This window comes from Elgaria multicarinata, chromosome 3, assembly GCF_023053635.1.
Source record: "Elgaria multicarinata webbii isolate HBS135686 ecotype San Diego chromosome 3, rElgMul1.1.pri, whole genome shotgun sequence".
Lineage (NCBI taxonomy): Eukaryota > Metazoa > Chordata > Lepidosauria > Squamata > Anguidae > Elgaria > Elgaria multicarinata.
Genome location: NC_086173.1, coordinates 127,706,523 through 127,730,962, shown reverse-complemented (window position 1 = coordinate 127,730,962; position 24,440 = coordinate 127,706,523). Strand labels below are relative to the sequence as shown.

General features: G+C 40.3%; 1 protein-coding gene across 4 annotated transcripts in view; it reads left to right on the top strand.

Moving 5' to 3' along the window:
- The window catches only part of LOC134395511 (contactin-4-like), a 637,778-nt gene that overhangs the window by 301,961 nt on the left and 311,377 nt on the right, over positions 1–24,440 (top strand). For all 4 annotated transcript variants that reach the window (XM_063121675.1, XM_063121677.1, XM_063121676.1 and 1 more), the window contains one exon: positions 9,235–9,375. In XM_063121675.1, coding sequence (XP_062977745.1) covers positions 9,321–9,375 — 55 coding nt within the window. In that variant the 5' untranslated portion in view covers positions 9,235–9,320. The remainder of the gene's footprint in view (positions 1–9,234; positions 9,376–24,440) is intronic.

The following is a 24,440-nucleotide window of genomic DNA, read 5'->3' as shown; positions in this document are numbered from 1 at the left end:
ATTACTTCTTATCATTATCTTATATAAGAATACAGACGTGTAAGGCTCATTACTCGAGATCTACCAGACCTATTTTGCTCATTTTTGTTTTAAACTGAAGCTTGTAGAGATGCAGAAAATTTTGTAAGTTCAAAAAAGTTCAAAACTTGAGCTTTAATATAAAGTAATTTACTCTGTGCCAACAGGCAGGGCATCCCCTCTGCCAGTGAGATGACAGGCTGCCCTGCTTGGCCAGTTAATCTAGCATGAAGGCAGGCCCCTGGTGCAGCCATGCGGTTAGGCTGTCGCCGTCAATGGGGAGGGGGAAGGGGATGAATCCAGCCATGAGGAGGTCATACCATGTGGAAGTTTTGCAGGGGGATTCACTATGCATGACCCACATTTGGATTATTCTTGAGCCCCTCTATGGGGACTGGACTGAGGGGCAAAAAAGCAGGACTACTAGCGCCCATGGTGACATGGGTTCTATACTAGTTATTATTAATAATATTGTTTTATTTGGAATGAATTAGAAATGAGTTAAGAGGCCCATGAAATTCTTAGCTTCATTAGAGTTCAAAAAAAGTAAATGAATGTCATTGCAGCACTTGAGCCTGGTGTTTGACATCAGTTGGTTTTATTTATCCGTGAACTTGAATGTGACATTTTTTTAAACTACTGTAAGAAAGGAGCAAAACAGAACAGAGATATCCAGTGTTCGGGGGGGTTGTGTGTGACGGGGGGATGGTTTGGGCAAGATGCCCTCAGGGCTGCCCATCCGTGATAGTAGCCATCTTCTCTTCATGGCTGTTGTCCTATTGCTTACTCTGTTGGCTTCTACCCGGAGGAAGAGAGGAAAGTGAGCAGAGGCTGCTCCTCTTTTTTCTTGCTCCTGTCACTGCTCACTATCCTGGAGAGGATGGGGAAATAGGAAGTGACACCAAGGATACAAAGGATCAGGGTCAGGGTTCCCTGGGGGTTGGGAGTAGCCTTTGGCAGGTACCTGATGATGCATATCTCTTGACACTGGCTGTGTACAGTTCTTGTAGAGTTGATGGGTCTTACAATAGGTCTTCAGTCTTACAACCCAGTCTTCGCTGGGATCCTGAGCCAACAAAATTAAGCAATTTTGAAGCCCCATTATTTCAGATTCTCCTCCTTTGAAATATTGACATGTAACTATGTTTTGTCGTGCCCTAGTTATACTCAGATCAGCTCTCATTGTTATCAGTGGGGATTATGTCCATGTATGCATGTTTAGGGTTGCAGACATAAATCCCAATCTTATACATAAGTTTCACTGAATTACTCCTAAGAAATAGTGAAAAACATTACAGCATTAGCCTGAAAAACAAAAATTGCATTTGATTTTTTAGTTGTTTTTATGCTTATCTTTAGCTTGTATTTTATTTAAGTGATTAAAATGCCCATACTAATCTGGGACATGCAACATGCTTCATTAATGGTGATTTATTTTGCCATTTAGCAGAATTGGCACACTGTAGCACACCACTGGGCAGAAGTAAAACAAACGTGAGACAACTGCTAAGAACCCTATTCTTGTTTTTAGTTCTTTAGATACAACTCAGAAAGTGGGATGCCAGCAAAACTTTATGAGATGCCAGCAAATACTGGCAGCCAAGCAATAGGGCTAAATATGAAAACATCTTCATGGCAGACTGCTGCTTTGTTTTCATTTTGAATGGGAAAAATGAAATTGCTTCTTTTATATACAATATTGCTTAGTTGTCAGTATAACATATAGGTTTTAAATTTTGTTTTCCAGAGGTTCTGAGTACCCACACAACTCTGTACTTCATTTTCTGAAAGCCTCTGAAGAAAGAGTCCCTAAATGCTTTTTTAACGATGCCCATGTCATTTCTTCCAGTGCCTTATCATGCTCAAAGTTCTTACAGTCAACTTTCTCGATCAAAATCCAATTACAAACAAAGGTGCCTTTCAAAACAATTTGCTACAGCTGGATGGAATTGCCAAAAGTATGGTTATAAAAGCATCAGCACAAAGGTCTTTTCTGTAGGGACAGCATTAGATTCAAATTGTATTTACATCATTTTTCATCTCTTCAAGTGACTTGTAACAATACAGATTTTCATTTGCAAATTATAAAAGTTGTATTTATATATGTTTATATAGTCTCTTCAGGTAGATTCCATGCTTTTTGTGTTTCTACTATTGAACCCCCCCTCCCATAACACACACAATGCGAACTGTAGTACTCAAAATCTCTAATGAACTTGCCAGCATAAATAATAGTTTTAATGACTAGCGTGAAGAGTGTGCATTAAAAGTGTGATCATATTTAACAGGCTGTTTTGCACAATCACCATAGCTTGAACAAGCCATGGTAGCATCTTTAAGCTGTGGTGTGTACCAAGCACAATTGAATTATCACCGCCTGAGCGTGGCTTCACATGATGTTGGAACCCAGGTGGAATGGCTTGTTAGAAGGTTAAACAACCCTCAAAGATCCCAACAATAGCCTATGGGTTATTTGAGATTTGTTAAACCCTCCAACAAGCCATGCTACCCAGGCATGGCATTTAACAGCATGTGCTGAGTTTGTAATTGACCCCGGATCTGTTGAGAGTTTGTAGTTGTTTTAAATGTGCATGTGTATATATAGATATTTAAATTTTTAAGATTTTGTGCTTTTATTGTTTTAAATTTTGTATATTGATTTTTAATGTTCACTGTTTTTAATCTTTGTAAACTGCCCAGAGAGCTTTGGCTATGGGGTGGTATATAAATGAAAATGATGGTGATGATGACAAGCTGTGCCTAGCACATGGTACAGCTTAAAGAAGCCTTTTTTTTTTTTAAAAAAAAAGTAGCTGTCGAAGGCAGGAGGGTCTAAATTGGGACTGCAAGGGACAGGCACCTTTCTTTCTTGTCACAGCCTTTACCAATCTCTATGTTTTTCATAGGAAAAGAGCAGCAACGGCAGTGAGCTGCCCTAATCCCCTTGTATTGCTATCTGAGGGAGATTATAATGCGGCAGAGAGCAGGTCTGTCAGATGGGGGTGGGTGGGGAGGAGGGTGGACTTCTGCCCCCATTACAAACACAGAAAGCTCTTGCATGTCTACCGCTGGTGGTGTTATTTGTATGTAGATCTATTGCTGATGGCGTTCCCTCCAGTGGTAGGCGCCCAAACCCACCACTGGTCAGGTCAAAGTTAGAGTAGGCTTTGAATCCAAGAACCCCAAACCCATGTATTCCCTTGAAAGAGGCCTGGATTGGGATTCTTAGCAATGTGGCTAATTCCACACTTCAGTTTTAATTGTGGGAAGGGGTTAAAAACACACACCAAGATCTACTGCTGGCCAGGCTTTGGAAGTGATGGATGATCCACCACCCAAGTTCAGATTGCTGTCACAGACTTTAAACTGAGTCACAGAGTCAACTAGTCACAAAATGAATAGTGTCTAGTTTTGTATGAAACTATGTTACCATTTTGGATGTAGGCATATGCTATCTCTTTTCAAGATTGGAATTCTGTCCTCCTGATGATAACTCTGTGTAGTACTGTGCCTTTGTAACTTTCAGTGTCTCTCATACTATAATATGCTGGGTAAAAACAGGCTTCACAGATCTATCCCTGAGGTGTCGCTTGCCTTTTTTAAGTTCCTGAGGCATTGGGGAAAGATGCAAGCACTGTGCCACTCATCCTGTTCCTTGGCAGCAGGGGTGGGCAACTTCTGACTCTTCATATTTTTTTGGCCTACAATTCCCATGATCCTTCAGGATTAGCTATGCTGGGTAGGGCTGATGGGACTTATAGGCCAAAACATCTGCACACCCCTGTGAGTCTACACACCCCTTTGCCTCCAGCCCACTTGTGGAAAAATGAACTTAGATGTTATCCCACAATAAAATGAGCAGGGATACGACTGATGGGGGATTTGGATAGGAGTCATATAACAGTTGAGGTGGTAAAATGGTTCCTGACTGTACTACTGTATACTACAGAGGAGTTTAATGCACATAAATGCACATAAATATTTTTTATAAATAAAATCTGCCTGCACATCCAATAGTATATGTTAGGGGAAAGAGTTGTAGCCTTCTCTCTGATATGCTATTTTTGTATGTACTTAGATATTTTTTTCTTGGACAGGCAGTGAGATCCTTCACAGTTTGAAGCAGTACCATCCACTTGCTGTTTTTGTGAACTAGACTTTGGGCATGTCTACACCTAACAGTGTAGAGGGAGGGAGTGGGGAGGATTGCAGACTTACCTGCTTCCGCGATCCTCCCCTGTGCGTCATTTGGACACATAGGGATGATCTCTGGATAAAAGTATGGTGTAGCTATGCCCATGGTGTGAACTTTCTACCACCTCATGATGTTTAAAAGGGACAGACAGGATCTGAAACCTCGCAACAATTATGTGTTAATTGTGAATGCAGGACAATGTTGGTTCAGGGCTTTTGAAGGCTCTTGGACAAGACGCCCTTAATTGCCCCCCCCTCAGTAGCTCATATTATCATCAGCTGCTCCTATTCTACATCATTGCTACCACTTGTTTGTGTGACCAACAGAGAGCCAATGAGCAAGTAGTAACTATTGTCCCTCCTCCTTACTGCTGCAGTTGTCTGGGCCAGAGCGAGAGGCAGGTGAACAAGTAGGATGCAATTGTGAAGAAGAGAAGGAAGTCCAGTGGGGCCCCTGCTGGGTATGGGCCCCTGGCAGATGCCTGACCATGTTTACCCTTGATGTAGGGCTAAACCATAGGTGTAATGGAAGTCAGGGTCCACCTGACGTCCCTGCAAGGTAGGCTCCTGGACCAAACGCCCTAAACTCCCAGGCAACCCGCCTCCCTAGCCCTGTCCACAACCAGGATGAGCCAGATGTTCCAAGAATAAAGCACAAACACACATTAGGGACCAAAGCAAGTTTATTAACACCATAAGACTAACATGTAAGGCCTTAGTTTGTGAACCGCCCAGAGAGCTTCGGCTATTGGGCGGTATAAAAATGTAATAAATAAATAAATAAATAAATAAATAAATAAAATTAGTTGGTAAAAGCTAAGCAGAGGGGAAAGGGACAGTTAGGGGAAGGAGGTGGGGGGGAAAGGAGTGAGGAAAGAGATTGAAGGGAAAAGGCTAGCAATTACCCCAATAAAAACATAAGTCATTCCACCACCTAGCCGCAGCGGCGGCTGACCTTGTCCACAACACCACAACACGTTAAAACATAAGGAAAGCCTATCTAACCCCAAGCAAGCCCCCTTGACTGCTCGGACCTGATCTTCCGCTTGACACACGTGTCATCCAGCAAAGAAAGATGAAGACTCCCCGACACTGGACTCTTTATCCCTTGTTCGGCCACCAGGACCCATGACCCACACCAACCAACCGATGCCCTTCCGGGGCTTCTGGCAACCCCTCCCAACAGGAGAGAGACCCACATCTTGACAACATTTTTTCTCACAGCTGAACTGAGTTGACTTCTAAGCACCCCTGATACCCCCCCCCCCCAGGTGCTACAGTGGGAGTTGGGAAGTACCAGGCGAAGACGATCTTGGCAGGCCCTTCCAGCTCTTTCCCTCCCACCCGAGCCTGGGACAGGGAAACCTGAAGCACAATGAAATACACATTCTGGTAGACACAAAAGGCACAAAGAAATACACATTCTGGTAGACACAAAAGGCACAAAGAAATACACATTCTGGTAGACACAAAAGGCAACATTAAATCATAACCGAACCGAAACCATTTCAGACCCTTGTCCTTCACAATAAGTAGTATGTTCTAGCCAGAGCAGGTTTTTATTTGTCATTATACACAGTTTAAGGCCAAAATAATTCAAACCTCCCATGTGAAAAAGTTCTTATTCTTATGGAGCTGAGGGTTACTTGATTTTAATAGGAGAGTTTCACACAAGTTGCTAGGACTTGATAGGTCTTCTATATATTATGAAATGCAAAAGTAGGATGGCATACTAAACATTTGTTTCCAGAGCAACTTATGGGAAAGTTTTTCATAACTTACCATGAAACCAATGCACATTCTAGGAAACAATAAAAGCATTTATGAGAAATGATGTGATAAGGTAGGCCTACGCTATGAGGGTGGTGAATTTCTAGTATTTCTCTTAACATCCTCAAGTCATATATTATGAGCTGTTCGCTGAAGATGATATATTCTGCTTTATAGATGCATAGCAATATCAAGAAGGCTTAAAGCCAGTGTTACATCTTCCAAAGGTTTAGCTTGTCTAAGATAATTGTTAATTGGAGGGGAAATTATTATTTCAGCTGAGGAAAAGTGTTATATTTCATGAACTTGAATGAAAGAAGAAAACACTGATTTTAAGTTCTGCAGTCTGGAGCCTAGTAAGCTGAAGACACAGGCTTTCAAGCAAGTGGGGAGTGTTTTTCAGCTAGGAGGGAAGAATCACACCGGAGCCAAAGTTTAGGATGTGATTGCTGAAACAGCAGTGAAGCTGTCCGTAAGAGAGCTAAGATATACAACAAGGACATGAGCAGGAAAGGTGTTGCAGCAGCATTAATAAGGCAGCCTTGTCACCCCACCCTCCTGTTCCATCTCTTGTGACTCTGTTCTTTGAGACTCCTATGTGTGGATCTCTTCCTCGGGGTCCAGAAGATAATTTTGGGAGCATTTGTGGCATAGGGGTAGCCCAGGGATGTAGCATGGGATGGGGCAGGGGATGATCTCAAAGTCCCTATATTCAGGAGAGTCCAAGGTTGATGTATAATTCATAATAGCTGTATCTACTTGTGGGTGCTACTCCTCTTTGTCTCAGCATGTATTGGATTCTGTGAAAAGATACCCTTCCTCCTCCAAGGACATCCCATCTGACTCAGGATCTTACAGACCCTGACAGATAGGAAGGCATTTCACACCAGATTAATGTTTGTAAATAAGGCTCCACAACGTAGGAAAGTTGAATCTACTGATCACTACTTGATACGTTGTCCTATCTAACTGGCAAAATAGACATCAAAGCAATTAATGTGCACTCTTTAAAAATATACATAGCATCTGCATATTGACTGGAGCAGTGTTGAGAGTGCGGTGCTGAACACAGCAAGTTGCCTCTGCTGGTATACCTCTGAAAATCCCCCATGAAGGCTTCCTTTCTGAAATAAACAGCAGTTGTGGGGTGGTGTGTGTGTGCGTGTGTGTGTGTGTGTGAGAGAGAGAGTGAAATTAGGATCACAGTTGGTGAAAGGGTTAACTCTTTCTCTCCACCCCCATACTCCTGAAGTTGATCGTGCCCTACAGCTGCAGTTATTTTTTTAAAGATTTTTTTAACCCTATTTCATTCACACAGTTAATGGATGTGGTCCTAAAATGTTGATGTAGTTGGTACATTCTCGGGGTGCCTTTTAAATGATGTAAGGAAGAAGCTGCTGAAGATTGCATATAGCTTAGTAGAGTCTGTGACATCTTCCTTATCCAATTAATAATGAATGTTGTAATAATTCAGCTTAAAAGTTGTTCAGTTCTATTGATCTGCATTTTTCTGCTTATCTACAGCCAGCCTGATCACTATACTTGTCAGTATACTGCAAGATATGCGGTTAGTCTTGGTTTTCTTGAAGTAACATCTGCAGATCAGAAGATAGGAATCCTTAGTCTTCTCAGTGTATTGAACCTGACTTTATTAGAATTTGAGCAATTTTAACTTACAAAAGCAGGCAGGGACCTCTAATGATACCACTTCACTTTCTATTAGGCATGCAGTTTGTCTTATAAACATGAAGGCTCCTTATGTTCCAGACATCAGAAAGATGAATAAATGATGAGAACATATGATTAGATGGCTTTATTTATTTTTAATCTAGAAATGCCTAGTGTATATACTTAAAGAGATTAGTATGTTTTTATAACAAACCTCACCATCCCCCTGCCAAAGCACACACAATGGTATAGCCTATTATAACGGATCACCTAAAATCACCACGATTATAAATGTGGGAAGTCACTATTTGGTATTGGTATTGGATTATTGATAATTATATTGGATTAAGCAGAGTAAGCATACTAAAGTAAGATCCATAGTAGCAAGCTTTCTATTGAAGCCTGAGTTCCAAGGAAACTGCTATATATATATAGGATGGAGTCATGCTTTGCTGAAAATAAATTACCTCCAGTCAAATGGCTAAAAGAGTTTAAGTGGTTTGCCAACTTGCTGACCCCTTCCTCCAGCTGCCCCAGAGGTCTACCAGGAAGACAACACACTGTCATGCAGGAGATTTGAGTTACAGGGTAGCAATTAATCTCAGGCTTTCTGTGCTGCTGGATGGCCATGAGCAATGAGGAGTTCCCTGAGCAAAAAGGGATGTCTTGCTATCCTTTAATGGCTCACCCTGACTTGTATACAGAAGGGCATTTATCATCTCCACAGGGACCTGTAGGCTGCCCTTGTTACCATTTCGCTTGCTGCGATATGAGCAAGTTCAAAGTTGTCAAAGGATAAAGTAGGGGATGATAAACACTTCGAGGGCTTTAGTCTTCAAGGTGTTTTATACAATTAACTAAATAATAATTACTGGATCAGTGAGTTGGAAAGGAGGTTAATAAGGCTTGTATAAGGCCACAGGAAAAAGAATATGACAAGTTGGCAGATCTAAGATCAAACACAGAAGAGAATCAAGGTTTCAAATAGCAAGGTAACATAGGACTAGTTTTATAAAAGATATTATAAGATAATCACTTCTAAAATAAAAATAATACATTTTTAAAAAGCAACACATACAGATTGGCATCCCTTTATTTATCTCTCTCTCTCTCTCTCTCTCTCTCCCCCCCCCCCCACAACAATTATTTTAAGATATATATTGGGTTGTATCCTATTTTGTCTGCATTTGTGGGACTTTCTTGTACAATGGGGCTTTGGCACTTCTAAAAACAACCTAAAACGAGCAGAAAGACTGATTTCCGGGATGGAGAAGGTCCGTAGAGCTTGTGGAAGGGAGTTCCACTGACCTGTGCTGATCCAGAAATGAGTGTTGAGTAAGCAGTGAGCCCCACAAGGACAACAGAACTAGTGGGAGCAGAGCAACCCCACTGGACTACTGCCCATTATTTCAAAAAGGCTATGGTTTCTTTTCCATCTCTGCCTGACTGAAAATAATAATGGATTTTTTGTTTTCCTTTAGGTTTTTTATTTTAAAGATCATATCGAGAAGTAGAGAATCTCAAAGAACATAAGGAACTGAAATGCTAAATCTTGTTGTAATATTTCTCTTTGTATGCCTACAGATTAAAGATTGGATAAAAGTTTTAAAAAGCAGCGTTCTAATCACTACATATTGGACTCGGGCCTCCTTTGACCTCGGAAACTGAAAATGAGGTTGCTATGGGAACTCCTCGTACTGCAATCATTCATGTTGTGCCTTGCAGGTAAAGTGTCATTTATTTTTTAAAAAATTCTCCTTTATTTCTAATTTTTAAATGCCACTGTAATATTACACATTAATTCAAAAGGCCAAGGAGTTTCATATGCCAGTGATACAGCAGCAAATAAAGCTGCCCTTCTTGGCCTCCATTTAACTAAGGTGGCCGAATAGACTCTACTAATGCTTTTAACTTCCTCTTTTAATACTGTTACTACCATCCACAGCTAGGTTCAAGCTATTTCGTACCATTCTATTCTGCACCATCTTTAATTCAGAGTGGTTTGTTGACAAGAACCATTGTTCTCTTCCTCTTCCATGCTAAGCATTCAATGCACTTAACCAAGGATTCAAAACGTGAATGTAGAAGTTGAACTCTAATCCTCATATCACTCGAATGTAAAACTCTAATCCTAGTATCGCTGCCTTTTGTTAAGTGGGGCTTTAAAGTTGCCTTGAGCCTTCAGTTCCCTCTCTTCTATGAAACTTCCCTATATTCATCTTTTTTTCTGAGTACTTACAGTTTGCTAACCAGGTTGCATTGTGGATTCTGTGGCAGTTTTTCAAATATGTGAGATGTGTGTGGTAATCTAGTAATTTAGATTCTGTAAAGTGCATTAAGGTTTACAAACTTGCTACATCAAGGCACAGTGTAACACAGTTCAACTTCTTTGCAGAGGAACTGAGCTGATCCTATGCAAACTGTTTTGCTATGATAAGGTAAAAAAAGCAGCTTTCCAATGTAAAGTCTATCAGAGGCCTTCAGTGAACAAGGCCCAGCTGACACGTTTTACAAATGGTATGGTGTCCTCACACAAAATCATTTCACTAAGCACCACGTTCTGTGTGAAACCTGCTTTTCCCCACGATCCTCTCTTTTTTCTTTACAACCAGCTTGGCCACATCTCTTTTCTTTTTAAATTGCACTTTAACACAATCGTTGTTTGTATGTTTTGTAGAATACCATTTTGGATTTTAAATTCTATTTTTTAAAGTTTTGTTCATGTAACAGATAAATGGATTGCAACAAGTTTGACTGAATGGTTATTATGAAAAAGCCCATGACTAGGGTTTCCCCGAACTTGAGACCAGCTGAATGACTGGGGCTTAATAAAATGGCTTAAACTCTTTAGACTTGGAAATTTCATAGCCTCCAGCTAGGGGCAGGGGCAGAAAAGCAGTTTGTTACAGTTTGCATTTGGACTTTCAACAACAACAACAAAAAACACACCAACCATTTGCATTTGGACACCCACCCACCCCAGAGAAGGAATATAATCTGGAGTTCAGGAGGCAGCCTTAAAGGGGCTGCAAATATTGCTTCTTTGAAATCTGATGCAGGGTCAGGAGTTGTAGTGCATGCTTTAGAAATCTGTTTGCTTCCAGTATGCTGTCTTTATAATTTTGTAAAGAAACAGACACTACAGACACTACACCTCTCCAGAGCACTTTCTCATTATCAGGACACAGACACTCTAAAACAGTGTACCCCAGATATCCTGAGGGACTGGGCAGATCTCTCTATTTTTAACAATGCATAATTAAGAAGAATACGAATAGTAGAGCAGTAGAAGGTAGGTAGTCCTTAATTAAAATTTGGTTATTGGCATTCTGTGCCACTCTGTTCCTGGAGTTGCTTCTTCCTCATTTTTGTAATTTTACATTTATTTTGCATATTTTGTGGATCGTAGGCTATTTTATTCTTGAATCATCCCTAGAGATTCTTAAGCCGGAGGCACTCGTCAGCATACAGCATTTTAAAACAGAATACTTGTATGTGATGGAACATGTATTTTAAGTTTCTAGCTTTAGGCATACGGGATTAGAAATGTCAACCAGCCAGACACTAATTTGTTCATTTGTAAATGAAGGTGGCATTTCGTACATCACAACCTATTAGAGCAGAGGATGTTCAGTGGTTCTCTTGCACAAAAACAGAAAGGTCTATGTAAGTATGAGTTCCCTGTAAGTTTGGAGACTAGTCAAGGACATGAAATTCTAACTGTGTAGCTACTTCCCATCATAGAAGAGCTGTACAATGTGCTGCTTGACAGAGCTAAGCAACAATTTCCCCAACAATTTTGGCCATGCCCTTTTCCAGAATATGCCACCCACAATCGGGCAGGATTCAGTGCCCACTGAGGATGCTCAGTTCTCATTAGGCTGTTTTCATCATCCCCCCCCAACATTGGGGTGTTCCATATCATAAAAGCGAGCTATCTAGATGCGTGTGTTTACGTATCAAGCATGGCCAAATATGACAAATTTTATGTTAAATAATGCACTAAATCTAGCTGAAGGTTTTCATTGTTTTTTGTTCCTTTTTTTAAAAAAAATCACAATGAATAAAAACAACAACGTAGGTGAGTGGAAAGATGGCTGGGAAAATTTAATGCCACACCATAATGAACAAAGATTATGTATATGCATATGTATATGCGTGTGTTATCAAGTAGTCATGTGCAAGTGAGAATTTCACAGTGTTACACCTTGTCTGCATTTCAGCAGTTTGCAACAGCAGTGAAGTGTTTTTCTTTATCCCATATGTTTCTAAGTAGTACCTTGCTCACAAGGACATTTTCTTTGCAGCATGTTTACCTAGCTGCCTATGTTTACCTTTAAGGCACATCACAGAACCTTTATTTATTATTTTCAAATTCATCTCTACAGCTGGGCGGGGAAATCATTGCATCATTCAGGTTTTCCCTCCCGCTTACAGAGGTTTTGCACAGATTTTACTTTTTTCTTAACTTTCGTGGAAATGTGGTCATTAACAGAGTAAGCCACTGAGGTTATGCTGCAAAGGCCCATGGAATACATGCCATGAGTGGGAAGGAGGGCTGAAGGGGAAGCAAACTAGGCCAAGCCACAGAGCCACTGAACTGTTAGGAGCAACATGGGTTACTGAGCATACCGTAGATTTTCCAAGGTGGCTTATTATGACATGCAAACTGGCCCAGAGAGGGAGAGTGAAAATAGCATGTGTGTGAGATAGTGCGTGCATATCTGGGGTATGTCCACTTTGACTATGGTCCCACCACCCATTGCCTTGCATGCAGTTCCCAATATGCTTCCCCAGAGCCAGTTCAGTCCTCAGGACAAAGTTTCTGAAAGAGGTAGATTTTTACATTGTATTTCAGCAAAATTCCACTGAACTTTTCAAGACAAATCCTGAAACAGTGATTACAGTGCAACTTTAAAGCTTGAACAAACAATGTAATTTCACATGTATATGTCAAGCTTTTGTTTGCACAAAAGATTTCCAGGCTACATGTGCAAAAATGTTTTATTAACAAAACAATGGGATAAGGAAAATACCTATGTCTCTGACCACATGCAGAGAATCTTAGTAATTCCATAATGGAATTACTAAGATTAGTAAATTTGGATTCAGGCATTCTTGAATAAAAAGTAGTCAAACATTATATAAATTCGATATTAGAGTATATCAAGAAAAATACTCAACTAAAATAATTGAATACCTCCCCCCCTTCCCAGCACACACTCCCGGCTAGCACTTTTCTGTTTCATTGTATAGTATTACCAGGTGTAAGTGGCAAAACGCTTTGCTAGGAGCTATATCCGTTATGTAACAAAGCCCCGTCACAAGAGGTTACAGGACAGGACAGGACAGACATAGAGCAGAGGAAAGGAAGTCGTCGTACAAGCTGTGAGAAACATGACAGCTGTGAGCGTAATGTATAGTCTGTGATTGGTTTCAGTTCAGGGAGGTGAGATGGGAAATTGTTCAGGGTGAGTTGCTAAATGGATAGATTTAAGCTCAGGCATTGAAGGAAGATGACTTATGGTGGAGAACTCTGGCAGGTGGGTTGAGGATGAGGTGAAAGGATTGGCTTCTGGCTTCAACCTCCTTCAAAATCAGCAAATGCCAGAGGACATTCATCATGGGAACTGGTGTAGGGAGGTGTACTCCTGTAATAAGAGACTGCCAGTAGTGTGTTCTTATTTGAAGCTCTCCAGGTTTCCCCCGCTAAACTTTACTACTCCGTAAAATGTTACAGAACAGGCAATGTAATTTCTTTTGTGGAGGGGAGGAGGGAGGGGCAGGGACAGCAACTATGGAAGTCCAGTACCACCATCTTCATATTTTCTGGAATCATTCCAGGATCATATTGCCTCCACCAGCTAGAGACATTGGAGACAGGCATGAAAGCATAGTCTCCCCCCTGCCCACCACTTCTGGTCCATTTGCTTTGCTATGATCATACAAGGAATGGTCTGGACCCCTCATTTTCTTCATGTGGTTTCAAACATTCATCTGAAGCATCAACAGAGAAAATTTGAGTAATGCATCCTCATCTTTTCTAGATCTCATGTGAAGCAGAGTGATGTGTCTATCTTCTCCAAGCCACAATGTCTGTTCTGTCCACACAAGAGAAACGTATGAAATGCATAATGGAATTAACTTTCTAGGCGTAATGTATAGTTTGTGATTCTAGGCAAGAACCCATTCTTAATGTGCTATAGGATTCCTTGTTGTTGCTTTGTTAATATAGATTCTTTGTTATTGAATTTAATTTTGATTCTGTGTTTAGTATTTGTTTTAATATTGTTTTCACTCAGTTTATTAGCTACTCTGGCCTCTTTCATGAGGAAGAGCAGGATACAGAAATGATAGATAGATAGATAGATAGATAGAGACAGATCACATGAAAATCAGCAGATGCTGCCCTTATGCGATTTATATTCTCTTCGAACATAATTTTAAGTAGTAGGGAGTATCGAAAGAAAAAGAGGTTTCATAACTTCATGAATGAAGTATGAAAATCCTCCTTAAGGTGTTGCTTTCAATGTGTAGAATGCAGTAGCTTCTACCTTGACATCCTGAATCTTTAGACAATTGCTTCCTCTTACGTTGTAAGATGCCTTATACCAGGTCATAGATTTTGTCCATCTAGCTCAGGGGTAGGTAACATTGTGCCTGCAGGCATCGGTGTACCTCTGGATACCTTTTTGGTTCCCACCAAGGTGGCTAGGGATGTGCGGAATGCATGTGTGTGTGGTGGTGGGAGAATGTCTACGGGTGGTGAACCAAGGTGAGAAAGAAAAAGGAGGCTATGTTTATTGGCTGGGGTGGGTAAGGAGAGAAAAACAGTTTGTTTCCTGTGAAACAGATTTGTGTTTACACTGAGAAGTATGGGTTTAAAGGAGTTCTTTTGTATGTTTGGGCTCAGATCTCACCTCTGCCTTGTACTCAGTCTTTTGGGCAGCTTACTGGTCCTTTGTGACTAGCCATATTTTCCATGGCAGCCATTTTGTAGTGGTGCCCAGGATAATCTCTCAAATTGCCAACTGTACTGAGTGGTCCAAAAAGGTTGCCTACCACGATGTAGCTCAATAGTGTCTACAATGGCTGTAAGAGTGTTTAAGGTATCTCACTCTTTTGTACAATGAAAGACCATTTTGCATAAATGAAAACCAATCAATACATTTTAAAAATCAAATAATTTAAAAAATGCTTTTTGCACAGTATTCTGGTACACAAAAATGGTTACTACATCTCCATTTGAGGCATCTTACTGCTTATGCAATCTGTTCCTGTGGAGGTGAAGTGTAAAAAATTAGAGCATCTCCAAATGCCTTTTAAAATTCTAATCACTGTGTCTTTCAATTCTGAAGGAACCAATTTTAATCCTGCTATTTGACACAACTCTATTTAAAGCTAGAGACGGAATATAAAAAAATACACTCAATATCTGATGCTGCAATGAAGTCGGAGTGTGTGACCTCGCCTTAATTGCTTCCGTGTTCCAAAACAAGAGAAAATGTTAACGGGGAGTCACATGTAGCTGGACTTGGAGAAACTAAACAGAACAGCTCCCTGCAGCTAACTGTAATTTGTATTAGTTGAGTTAAGCACTACATACATCTGTACACAAAGAACTTTTAGAGTTCCCCCACCCAACTATCATAGCAACAGAGCAAAAAATTAAAATAAATAAATTGAGATATTTTCCCATAATAGTCTATGAAACATACCAATCTCTTCACATTAGACGACTGATAACTCCTAAAGCAATGTTGCTTCTTATTTTTGAGCCTCATGTTCCTGGATTCCTGCATAAGGACCTTTTCAAACAATTGTATAGAGCTGCAAAATTAGTTATAGCTTGTAACTGGAAGTCTCCAAAGCAACCAACTAAAGATCAGTGGGTTAGTAAAATTTGGGAGACTATGGACATGTCTACACCTCCCTGCATTCTGGGAGGGAGGGTCTCGCCATATGCTGATCGCAAGATCTTCCCCCTGTGTTCACACATGCCGCGTGACGTCCAGAGAAGAAGGAGGATATCGCACCTGCCATTTGACCTGGAGCATACCTGTGCTCCGGTACAAAAGTAAGTTAAAAAAAAAAAAAGCCCCGACCCTGCTCCCCTCCCCACCCCCAATGGGCACAGAGCACTTGAAGAGCTCTGTGTCCTGTGCCTGGTTCTGGGCTCCTCACATTTACTTACGAGGAGCCCAGACGAAACCGGGACGGCCACCCTCACCTCCTGCGTTCTCAGGACAATCCTGAGACCACAGGAAAAACCAAGAAAAAAGGGTATGCCAATACCCTAAATGGCTTGGGACCTCAATACTTGAGGGAGCACCTCTCCTTATATATGCCTGCCCAGGACTGGAGATCTGTTGGAGGAGCCCTTCTCCGCATCCCACCAGTACAACACATATGCTATGATGGGACAAGGAAGAGGGCTTTCTCTGTTGTGGCACCCCGACTGTGGAATGCCCTCGCCTTGGAGGCCTGACTGGCGCCAACGCTGATTTTATTCCGGCGCCAAGTGAAAACATGGCTTTTTAACGAAGCCTTTAATGGTTAAATTCACATAAATGGCACATTGTTTTAAATGTTTTAATTGTTTTTACTGCTTTTAAATTATATATTGTTTTAACTTGGTTCATGGTTTAATTTGTTTTTAGCTGTGTACATTAATTGTTTTATACTGTATGCTTTTATCTGTACACCGCCCTGAAATCTTAATGACATAGGGCAGGATACAAATGTTTTAAATAAATAAATAAATAAATAAATAAAATCCCGGGGAATTGGAGGGATCATCCCTCCCTGCTCCCAGGATCCCCTATGCATCATGTGGATGCACAGGGACGATCCTGGGACGATCCCCGGGATATTGCCTGGTGTAGACATGCCCTATAAGTATGTATAAACTTATTCAGCAAACGCAGCGAGCAGGAATCATAACGAGTATGAAACCATGGTTTCCTTTCATTTCCTATGCTGAATCACTTCAAAGTACAGTTGCCTATATCTTTTTTTGGGTTAACATGCGCAAATACACAAATTGGCACACTCCTTTTACATGTTGTAGAACTTGTATTTTTTACTTTCATTAGGAATTGAGATCCTACTTAGGCCATTTAATTGTAAATGTTTTATTTAAAAAAATCAGCTATAGACTTAAGATTTATAATTGGTGAATTCCTTTGTTTCTTAATGGTTGTGATTAATTATTATGTATGTTCTTTTCGTTGCCTTTATTTTGTTAACCTTATCTCAAAATAAAATTTCATACGAAAAAAAGAAACACACTATGTATTTGAAAGTCAGATATGAACCTTGAAATATGAACTGCAAAAAATATTAATTCCTCTTAGAATGTCATTGAGAGGCAAAATGAGGGCAATAAAATTTAGTTTCCGGTGGGGAAATGACATGTTATTCTGCCCATAACTACCATCCCTTTCGTTTGGAAAGTTCTGTAACACATATTCAGCCTGATGTTGATACATGTTTACTTAGAAGAAAGTGCCACATTGTTCAGTGGGACTGACATTCAGATTAGTGTATATAGGTTAGATGGCTTCAAATAACTAATCTAAGTTAGGATCCTTAATATGTACTCAGAATGAGTGAAACAGATCCTGCAGTAAAGATTTTGTGTTTCATAATTCCTTGGCTTGGAAATGAACCTTAGCAATTCATAATGCAAAAATAAGCTTTGGGTGGGAAATAGATTTACTTATTCTGAAACAATCTGCAGAGAACTGTTCACTCATCACTATTCTGCAGTGCACATGGACTACACAGCCAAAGGTTTATTTATCTATTTGAAGTATTTTTCTGCCGCTCCTCAGACAAAAAAGGTCCCAGAGGGCCTTACATATAGGGCCCATTAATTAGTCCATGAATTGCTAAGCTGCGGGCTGTGTGTGTGCCACTGCTACTTTGTACTATCAACCTCTGATTGGCCGGATCAAAGGTTGTTGCTTAATAATAATAATTAATTAACCCACGATTTGACACCATTAATTGCAAACTGGGTAATAGTTACATGCACAATCCTATACATGTTTAGACAGGTCATGCTGGGAGTTGTAGGATATATATTTAGGGCTGTTTAAGATTCGGATTTGGCCTCAGAAATCCAAGGCTTTGGCAACCTTTTCACAGAGTAGCCGCCTTGTCCAACACAGCCCCTGTGTCCAGCCATGAAATGCCTACAACTCCTAACGTACCTTGGCAAGGAGGCAGACTTACCGGGCTCTGGGAACAACAGGTTGCTCATGGCCTTCTCTCTCTCTCTCTCTCTCTCTCTCTCTCTCTCTCTCTCTCTCTCTCTCTCTCTCTCCCACTCTCTTTTTCCCTCATTACAGCCTATTGAAATGACTGCTGCTGGTGACAATTCAGGGAGGAGGAGCCTTCATGAGGGCATCATTGTAGATTATAGTCTAGGTTGTATAAAGCCATTCATTCTACATCAATATATTTTAAATATAATAAAACGGCCAGTATCATACTGCCCTTATGCAAATCTATGGTGCGACCACACTTAGAATACTGTATACAGTTCTGGTCGCCACACTTAAAAATATATATATTATAAAGCTGGAAAAAGTGCAGAAAAGGGCAACTAAAATGGTTAAGGGGCTGGAGCCCTGATGGCTGTGGGTTATCTCCAGTATTCGAGGCAGTAAGCCTGTGTGCACCAGATGCTGGGGAACATGGGTGGGAGAGTGCTGTTGCACCATGTCCTGCTTGTTCATCCCTGGCCGATGGCTGTGTGAGCAGAGTGCTGGACTAGATGGACCCTTGCTCTGATCCAGCATCAGGGCACTTCTTAGGTTCTTAGTAGCCAGATGGTAGGCATGTTCGTTTAAGGAAATCTGTGAATTTAAAAAATGAACACTTGGTTTAAGTCAATAATTTTAATCGTCTTTTTTCCCAACCCACCAAAGTGATTTAAATCATAATGTCTACTCAGAAGTAAGTTCTATTGAAATTGTTGGTACTTTTCTCTTTGCAGTCATGTATAGATTTGTGCTGGAAGGCTGCAATTGTATGCACACTTACCTCTCCTTAATCCTCCCTGAAATTTTGGGACTTACTTCTGAGAAAATATATATAGTAAAATAAAAATTAAAAAAACAAAGCAAAAACCCTACAGTAACAGATATTTCATAATACCTTTGAAAACAACCACCCATAATCTCTTAAACATCCTCCATTGATGTGTATGACCATGTAAAATAACTCTTTCCGTTTCCCCCCAAACAATATGGATTGGATCCAGACTTGCTCTTCTCCAAATTCCAAGCCACTGTTGGAATGAGGTGTTGGGGGCACTGCTTGCTGATACACACTTGCCCCTATAGCTGTATATACTACTTCTCAAGCTGTTCTGCAGGGTCTCCCAGCCCTCCGGAGTAGCACAGGGGCTGCAGGGAGAAGGTGAAATTGCCAAAAATCACTTTGTTCCCATCTCCCATTCTACCAGCAGGGGCATCCTGTGGGCAATGTTCCACTCATGGAATCTCTGGGCCCACATATAGTACAAGTTAGAGCTTAGCCATGATTCAATCTCCTACTTTTGAGGAGATGCACAGTTTTGTAGTTCAGTTTCCCTTGTCTAGGTCCCAATTCATTCAATGGGCTTAATTAGTGCTGAAATTTTTCCAGTGGATTGTACCCTTTGTTTAATGTTAATTTATTAATGTCTGCATCAGATATTGTGGCATCTTTTGTACTAAAATCATAGAATCATAGAATAGCAGAGTTGGAAGGGACCTACAAGGCCATCGAGTCCAACCCCCTGCTCAATGCAGGAATCCACCCTAAAGCATCCCTGACAGATGGTTGTCCAGCTGCCTCTTGAAGGCCTCTAGTGTGGGAGAGCCCACACTACTAGCCCACAGTACTAGCCTCATAATTATAGTGGGTTCTCAAAAAAGTTTTGCCATAAATTCTGATAAAAGCAAAACTTACACATTATTACCATAGCGCTTGAGCTAGATTTTTTTTGTTTTTATTGTGCACTATTGTTGTTGATTAGCAATAAAATGTACAGATTTAGCACCATAAATAACTTGGAGACACCAGTTGTTAAACAGTCCATATCATATTAATTAGACTCTGAAACAAGGCAGGCATTACAGCCATTTATATCTGAGTACTGCTTAAGTTGCTAATCAATGAAAGAGGCAACTAATTAACAAGCCAGCAGTCAGCATCTGACTGGAACTTGGTGATTTCCAACTTAATTAAACATCTAAGGTGTCTAAGCCAAGAAATGTTCTATGATGAAGTATCATCATTTTTCTTTTATATTTTAAAATTATGAAAGGCTTTGTACCTTAAACATTATGAGTTTTGCTTTCCCTTTTCATGTTGTTTTGAAAATAACAACCATTAAATCAGATTTGAACTGTGCACAAGCACTGCTACATTAAAATGTCCTCATTACAGTGGCTCAGAAATTATGTGCATTGATTCTAACTGGGTTTTTTTTTTTTTAGAGCTGCATTACAGTTCATAGTTTTCCTACAGAGAGAACCTGCGTATAAATAAATATAAGTGAACTTACATGATGTTTAATAACTATGCAGTAGTTTATATTGCTGCTATTAAATATTTTTGAAGGCCAATGTGCATCGAAGATTAAAAAAATGCGAACAAAATGGATGCCTCACATAATTTTCACACTTGGAAATGTATGGGGTATATGAGTTTGGGATCCAAAGCTGTTGTGATTCCTCTCATCATACAGTGTTCTGAACAGGATATCAGTTTCTCCTCTTAGGCTGCAATCCTATGCACTTTATGTGAGAACTCAGAATAAGTTCCTTTGAATATCATACGACTGACGTCTGATTATACAGGCATGGTGTCAAGTCATGCTATCTCTTGGCAACTTAACATATGCCAAAAGCTACAAGCTAGCTTTATTTTATGGTTGCAGTGGTTATAGGATTGAATAATAGTATAATATGTGGAAGATACCATGTGTGTATCTGTCCAATGAGCACTTAAATGTGCACCATGGTGCATTTTCATGAAGTCGCTTGGAACCGGAAAACAGTTATGCAAAACCCACTAGTTTGATTTTGTATCCCTGATGGAGGAGGGGCAAAGACACAACTGGGACAGTTTGTACATAGTGCTAAACCATTATTCAACATTAAATTATGAGCAGGCTTGAGCTGACACAAACCATCAGGCTCACATAAGAGCCATGCTGAATCAGACCAAGGGTCCATCTAGCCCAGCAGTCTATTTGCAGAGTGGCCAACCAGCTGTCGACCAAGAACCCACAAGCAGGACATGGGTGCAACAGTACCCTCCCACAACTAGTGTATATAGGCTTACTGCCTCGGATACTGGAAATAACACATAACTATTAGGACTAGTAGCCTTTGATAGGCTCCTCCTTTCTCCTCCTCCGATGTGAATTTGAGGGAGAATAAACTTGAAGGTAGTTTTTCTTTAACAGCTTCCTGGATTGTTGTTATGTGTGAACCAAGAATTGTGGTTGAAAATAAGCTCTAGCTTGCTAAACAAAAACAAAACAAAAAACCACACCAATTCCTAGTTCAATGACAAGTCAGGAATCTGCTAAACGGAAACTAAATTCTGGTTTATTCCTCCTCCTGCCTGTGTGAGACCAGAGGGGAGGTGTGATTGCTTGTACCCAGTGCTGATTAAAATGCAAAATTCTTTGTGTGTGTGCATGTGTGCATGTTTGTAGGTATGTATTCACTTTTTCCCCAGGTTCATTTTGTGAGTAGTTGATATTTTGGAAGAGGAGACGCTGAACATCTGGCATACTGAAAACAAGACTATTTTAGGTGTAAAGTATGAGATACAAGGGAAGATTAAAGGCCAAACTAAAAATTCTTCTAATTGTGTGTAGTGGAGCTCTGTCTCCAATGGAGACCTTTTTCTTTTTTTCAACCCCACCCCCATGCCCCCATCCTGCAAATCCATCGTTCTGACGTGAACCAGGACCGCACATGCATATATTGGAATAAAGACCCCTATCACGTTTCTCCACTATGCATGATTAGAAGAATGGTTAGTTTGGCCCTGAGTGACTGGAGATGTCAAATCAAGTGCTTTGGAGGCGGGGTGTTGAGGGAGAGTGAAGAATGGAAATAAGTTATTATGTAACTTAGATCCTTTGGAAATAGTTTATGGAAAGGAGGTAGAAAGAAAATCCTTCACTTGCATTGCATTGAATGAAAGGTGGGCATAAATAAGTATACAAGTGGATACATAAATAATGGCTAAAAACAATTTTCCTAACAAGAGGAATGTGTAGTAGTGCTGGCTCCTTATTAAAATTCCACAATGTACAGTATGTACTTTGTAATTCCTTACTACTGTAAGTACTTTTAAGCTCTTTTGGCTATTCAGCATGGCCATGACTTAATTTAATAAGCTTTGAAAAAAAGTTTAACTTTAAATAAACCAGATATTTAAAAGATATAAGTATAGATAACAGGAAGCTGCACCACAGCAGTTATTGAAAATGGTCCAATAATGGTCTCGTATAAAGGTCATCTGCACACAATCCAACATAAAATTAGCAAACGTTGGATGTCTCTGTAGTCTTTTGGAGAAGTTCCAAGGGAAAACTAAATATTGTATTCAGATCATATGCACCCTCCCTAATGTAGTGCCCTCCAAGTGTTTTGGACTACAACTCCAAGCATCCCTGGCTATTTGGCCATATTTGTGAAGCTTTGTGAGATCTCATCTCTTTTCTGAAGGTAGCAATTCCCCTGCCCCCAGTTAAGCAGAGTGGGGAATTTCAGGAAGGTGTGGAAAAGCAAGTAAAATAACATGAAAGTCCTTTCAAGTTTGGCCCTAGTCAAATAAGGAGGTGGTGGTGGTGGGGAGTTGAGCCACGCCAGACTTGAAATGAGATCAGCCCATTTGGGAGCCCCTCCACATTTTGATAATTCACCCAATCCCTACTAACAGGAACAGATAATTATGTAGAAAGTAGAGATGGGGAAATCAGCGAGATTCAAGTTCATCAGAGTTCTCCGAGTTCTACCTTGAAGCTTGTTCCTTTTCTTGAATGTGAGCTTTTTTGATAGTTGATTTGAATGTGAAAATTGTATACCCAAATATGTATTTTCATTTCATCAACTAAAATATAAAAATGCTTATGTTTTTCAAAATACACATTTTTAAAGTGCGCACTTCCCTGGTGAACTCATTTTGTGAATGCGATCGCAAGCTTGGGAATGTGCAGACTTTTTTTTTTTAAAAAAGTGTTTGTGTTCAGTGGTGCAAACATGGCAAGATCTGGTCAACAATGAATCTAAACAAAATTCTTGTACACCCCTAATAGAGATCAGAAAGGGAAGTGAACTAATCATCATGCATTGGGATCGTGCAAGAACAAAAGCCAGTAAAGTTACTTTAGACCAAGTAGGATATGGTTTTCTGCAAAGGATGCAGTGATTTAAGGAGCAGAGCTCTCTTCCAGCTCTTCAAAGTCCTGTGGTTCATGTCTACTAGTCTCATGTTTACAGATTCTAATAGAGGACTATACTTATCCTGCCACCTTTGGCTTTGCAAAGGAGCATAGAGATATTATTGCACTCTCTGAACTAGCTTTTTTTTCACAGCCTCTAGGTATACAATGAGTGCTTGTGAACATTTTGCATAATTAAGAATCACGACTTGTTTTCTCAGATTTGTAATCTGAAGCTAATTAATCCATATCTATAAATATATGCGGTGCTCAGATGCTTTTGCTGCACATCTTAGGTCATTCGCAGACCACGTTTTATATAAACGATGAACTACAACCACTCTGCCTTAGTTTTTCACTTTTTAAAACCATCTCTCTTCAGCAAATTGAAATGTTAAATGGAAATTAAGAAAGGGATCAGATGTGAGTAATTCTTCCATCTATTTAGTTATTTGTTAAATTTTTATCCGACCTTTCCACTAAAATTAGTGATCAACTTCCCCTTGATACTGATTTAACAGATGAAATGGGTCATGCATCTCATGGTGAGATTAATTATGTCCTTGTAACTCCTGAGTTCACAGATCTTACTATGAATTAAAGTAGAAATGTGACCCCTGACCCCTCTTTGGCTGACTTTACCCCCTCCCATAATTTGTGGCAGCCGCTTTCCAGAACTGTTGTAGTGCCCATTTCTTTGTTTTTCCCCATCACTTGTTGCTTGTCTTGAACTTCTGCCTGAACATCCTTCCTGAATATCTTTCCTGAAGTGCTCCATGATTTTTGTACAAGATTGGAATCACTCTGGGAGCATCGCCAGCACCTGAGAAGTACTCACCAATGCTCCATTCTCAATGTTTGACATGCTAGTTACTCAAGAAAGAGCTGAGGGAGCTGAGGATGGGGTTTGCATTTAAACCTCCCCTCCCCAACAATCTTTGCTGCTCAGCTGATTGGGCTGATATGTCTTGAATGTGTGTATCCGTTGGCAAAGGAAGCAGTGGATTCGGTTAGTGTGTGTATGTGTGTGAGAGACAGAGGATGGATTGATGGATGTTTGGATAGATGGGGTGTGTGTGGAAAAGAAAGAAAGAGGGGACAACATGTGGCCACAAGTATATGAAGGAATTGGGATGGTGCTTAGTGTATGAATGGGAATGTAAGGATATATGAGGAGAGTATGTTGATTGATGAGTGTGAATGCAGTGTATATGTTGCATTAGCCTCACCTTCATAAGGAAATGCAGCCCTGAGAGCATTGTACCCCTTGTCATGGCAGTGAGCTTTTCTACATGATGCTGTTAATTGGCTGTTAATCGTCTATATC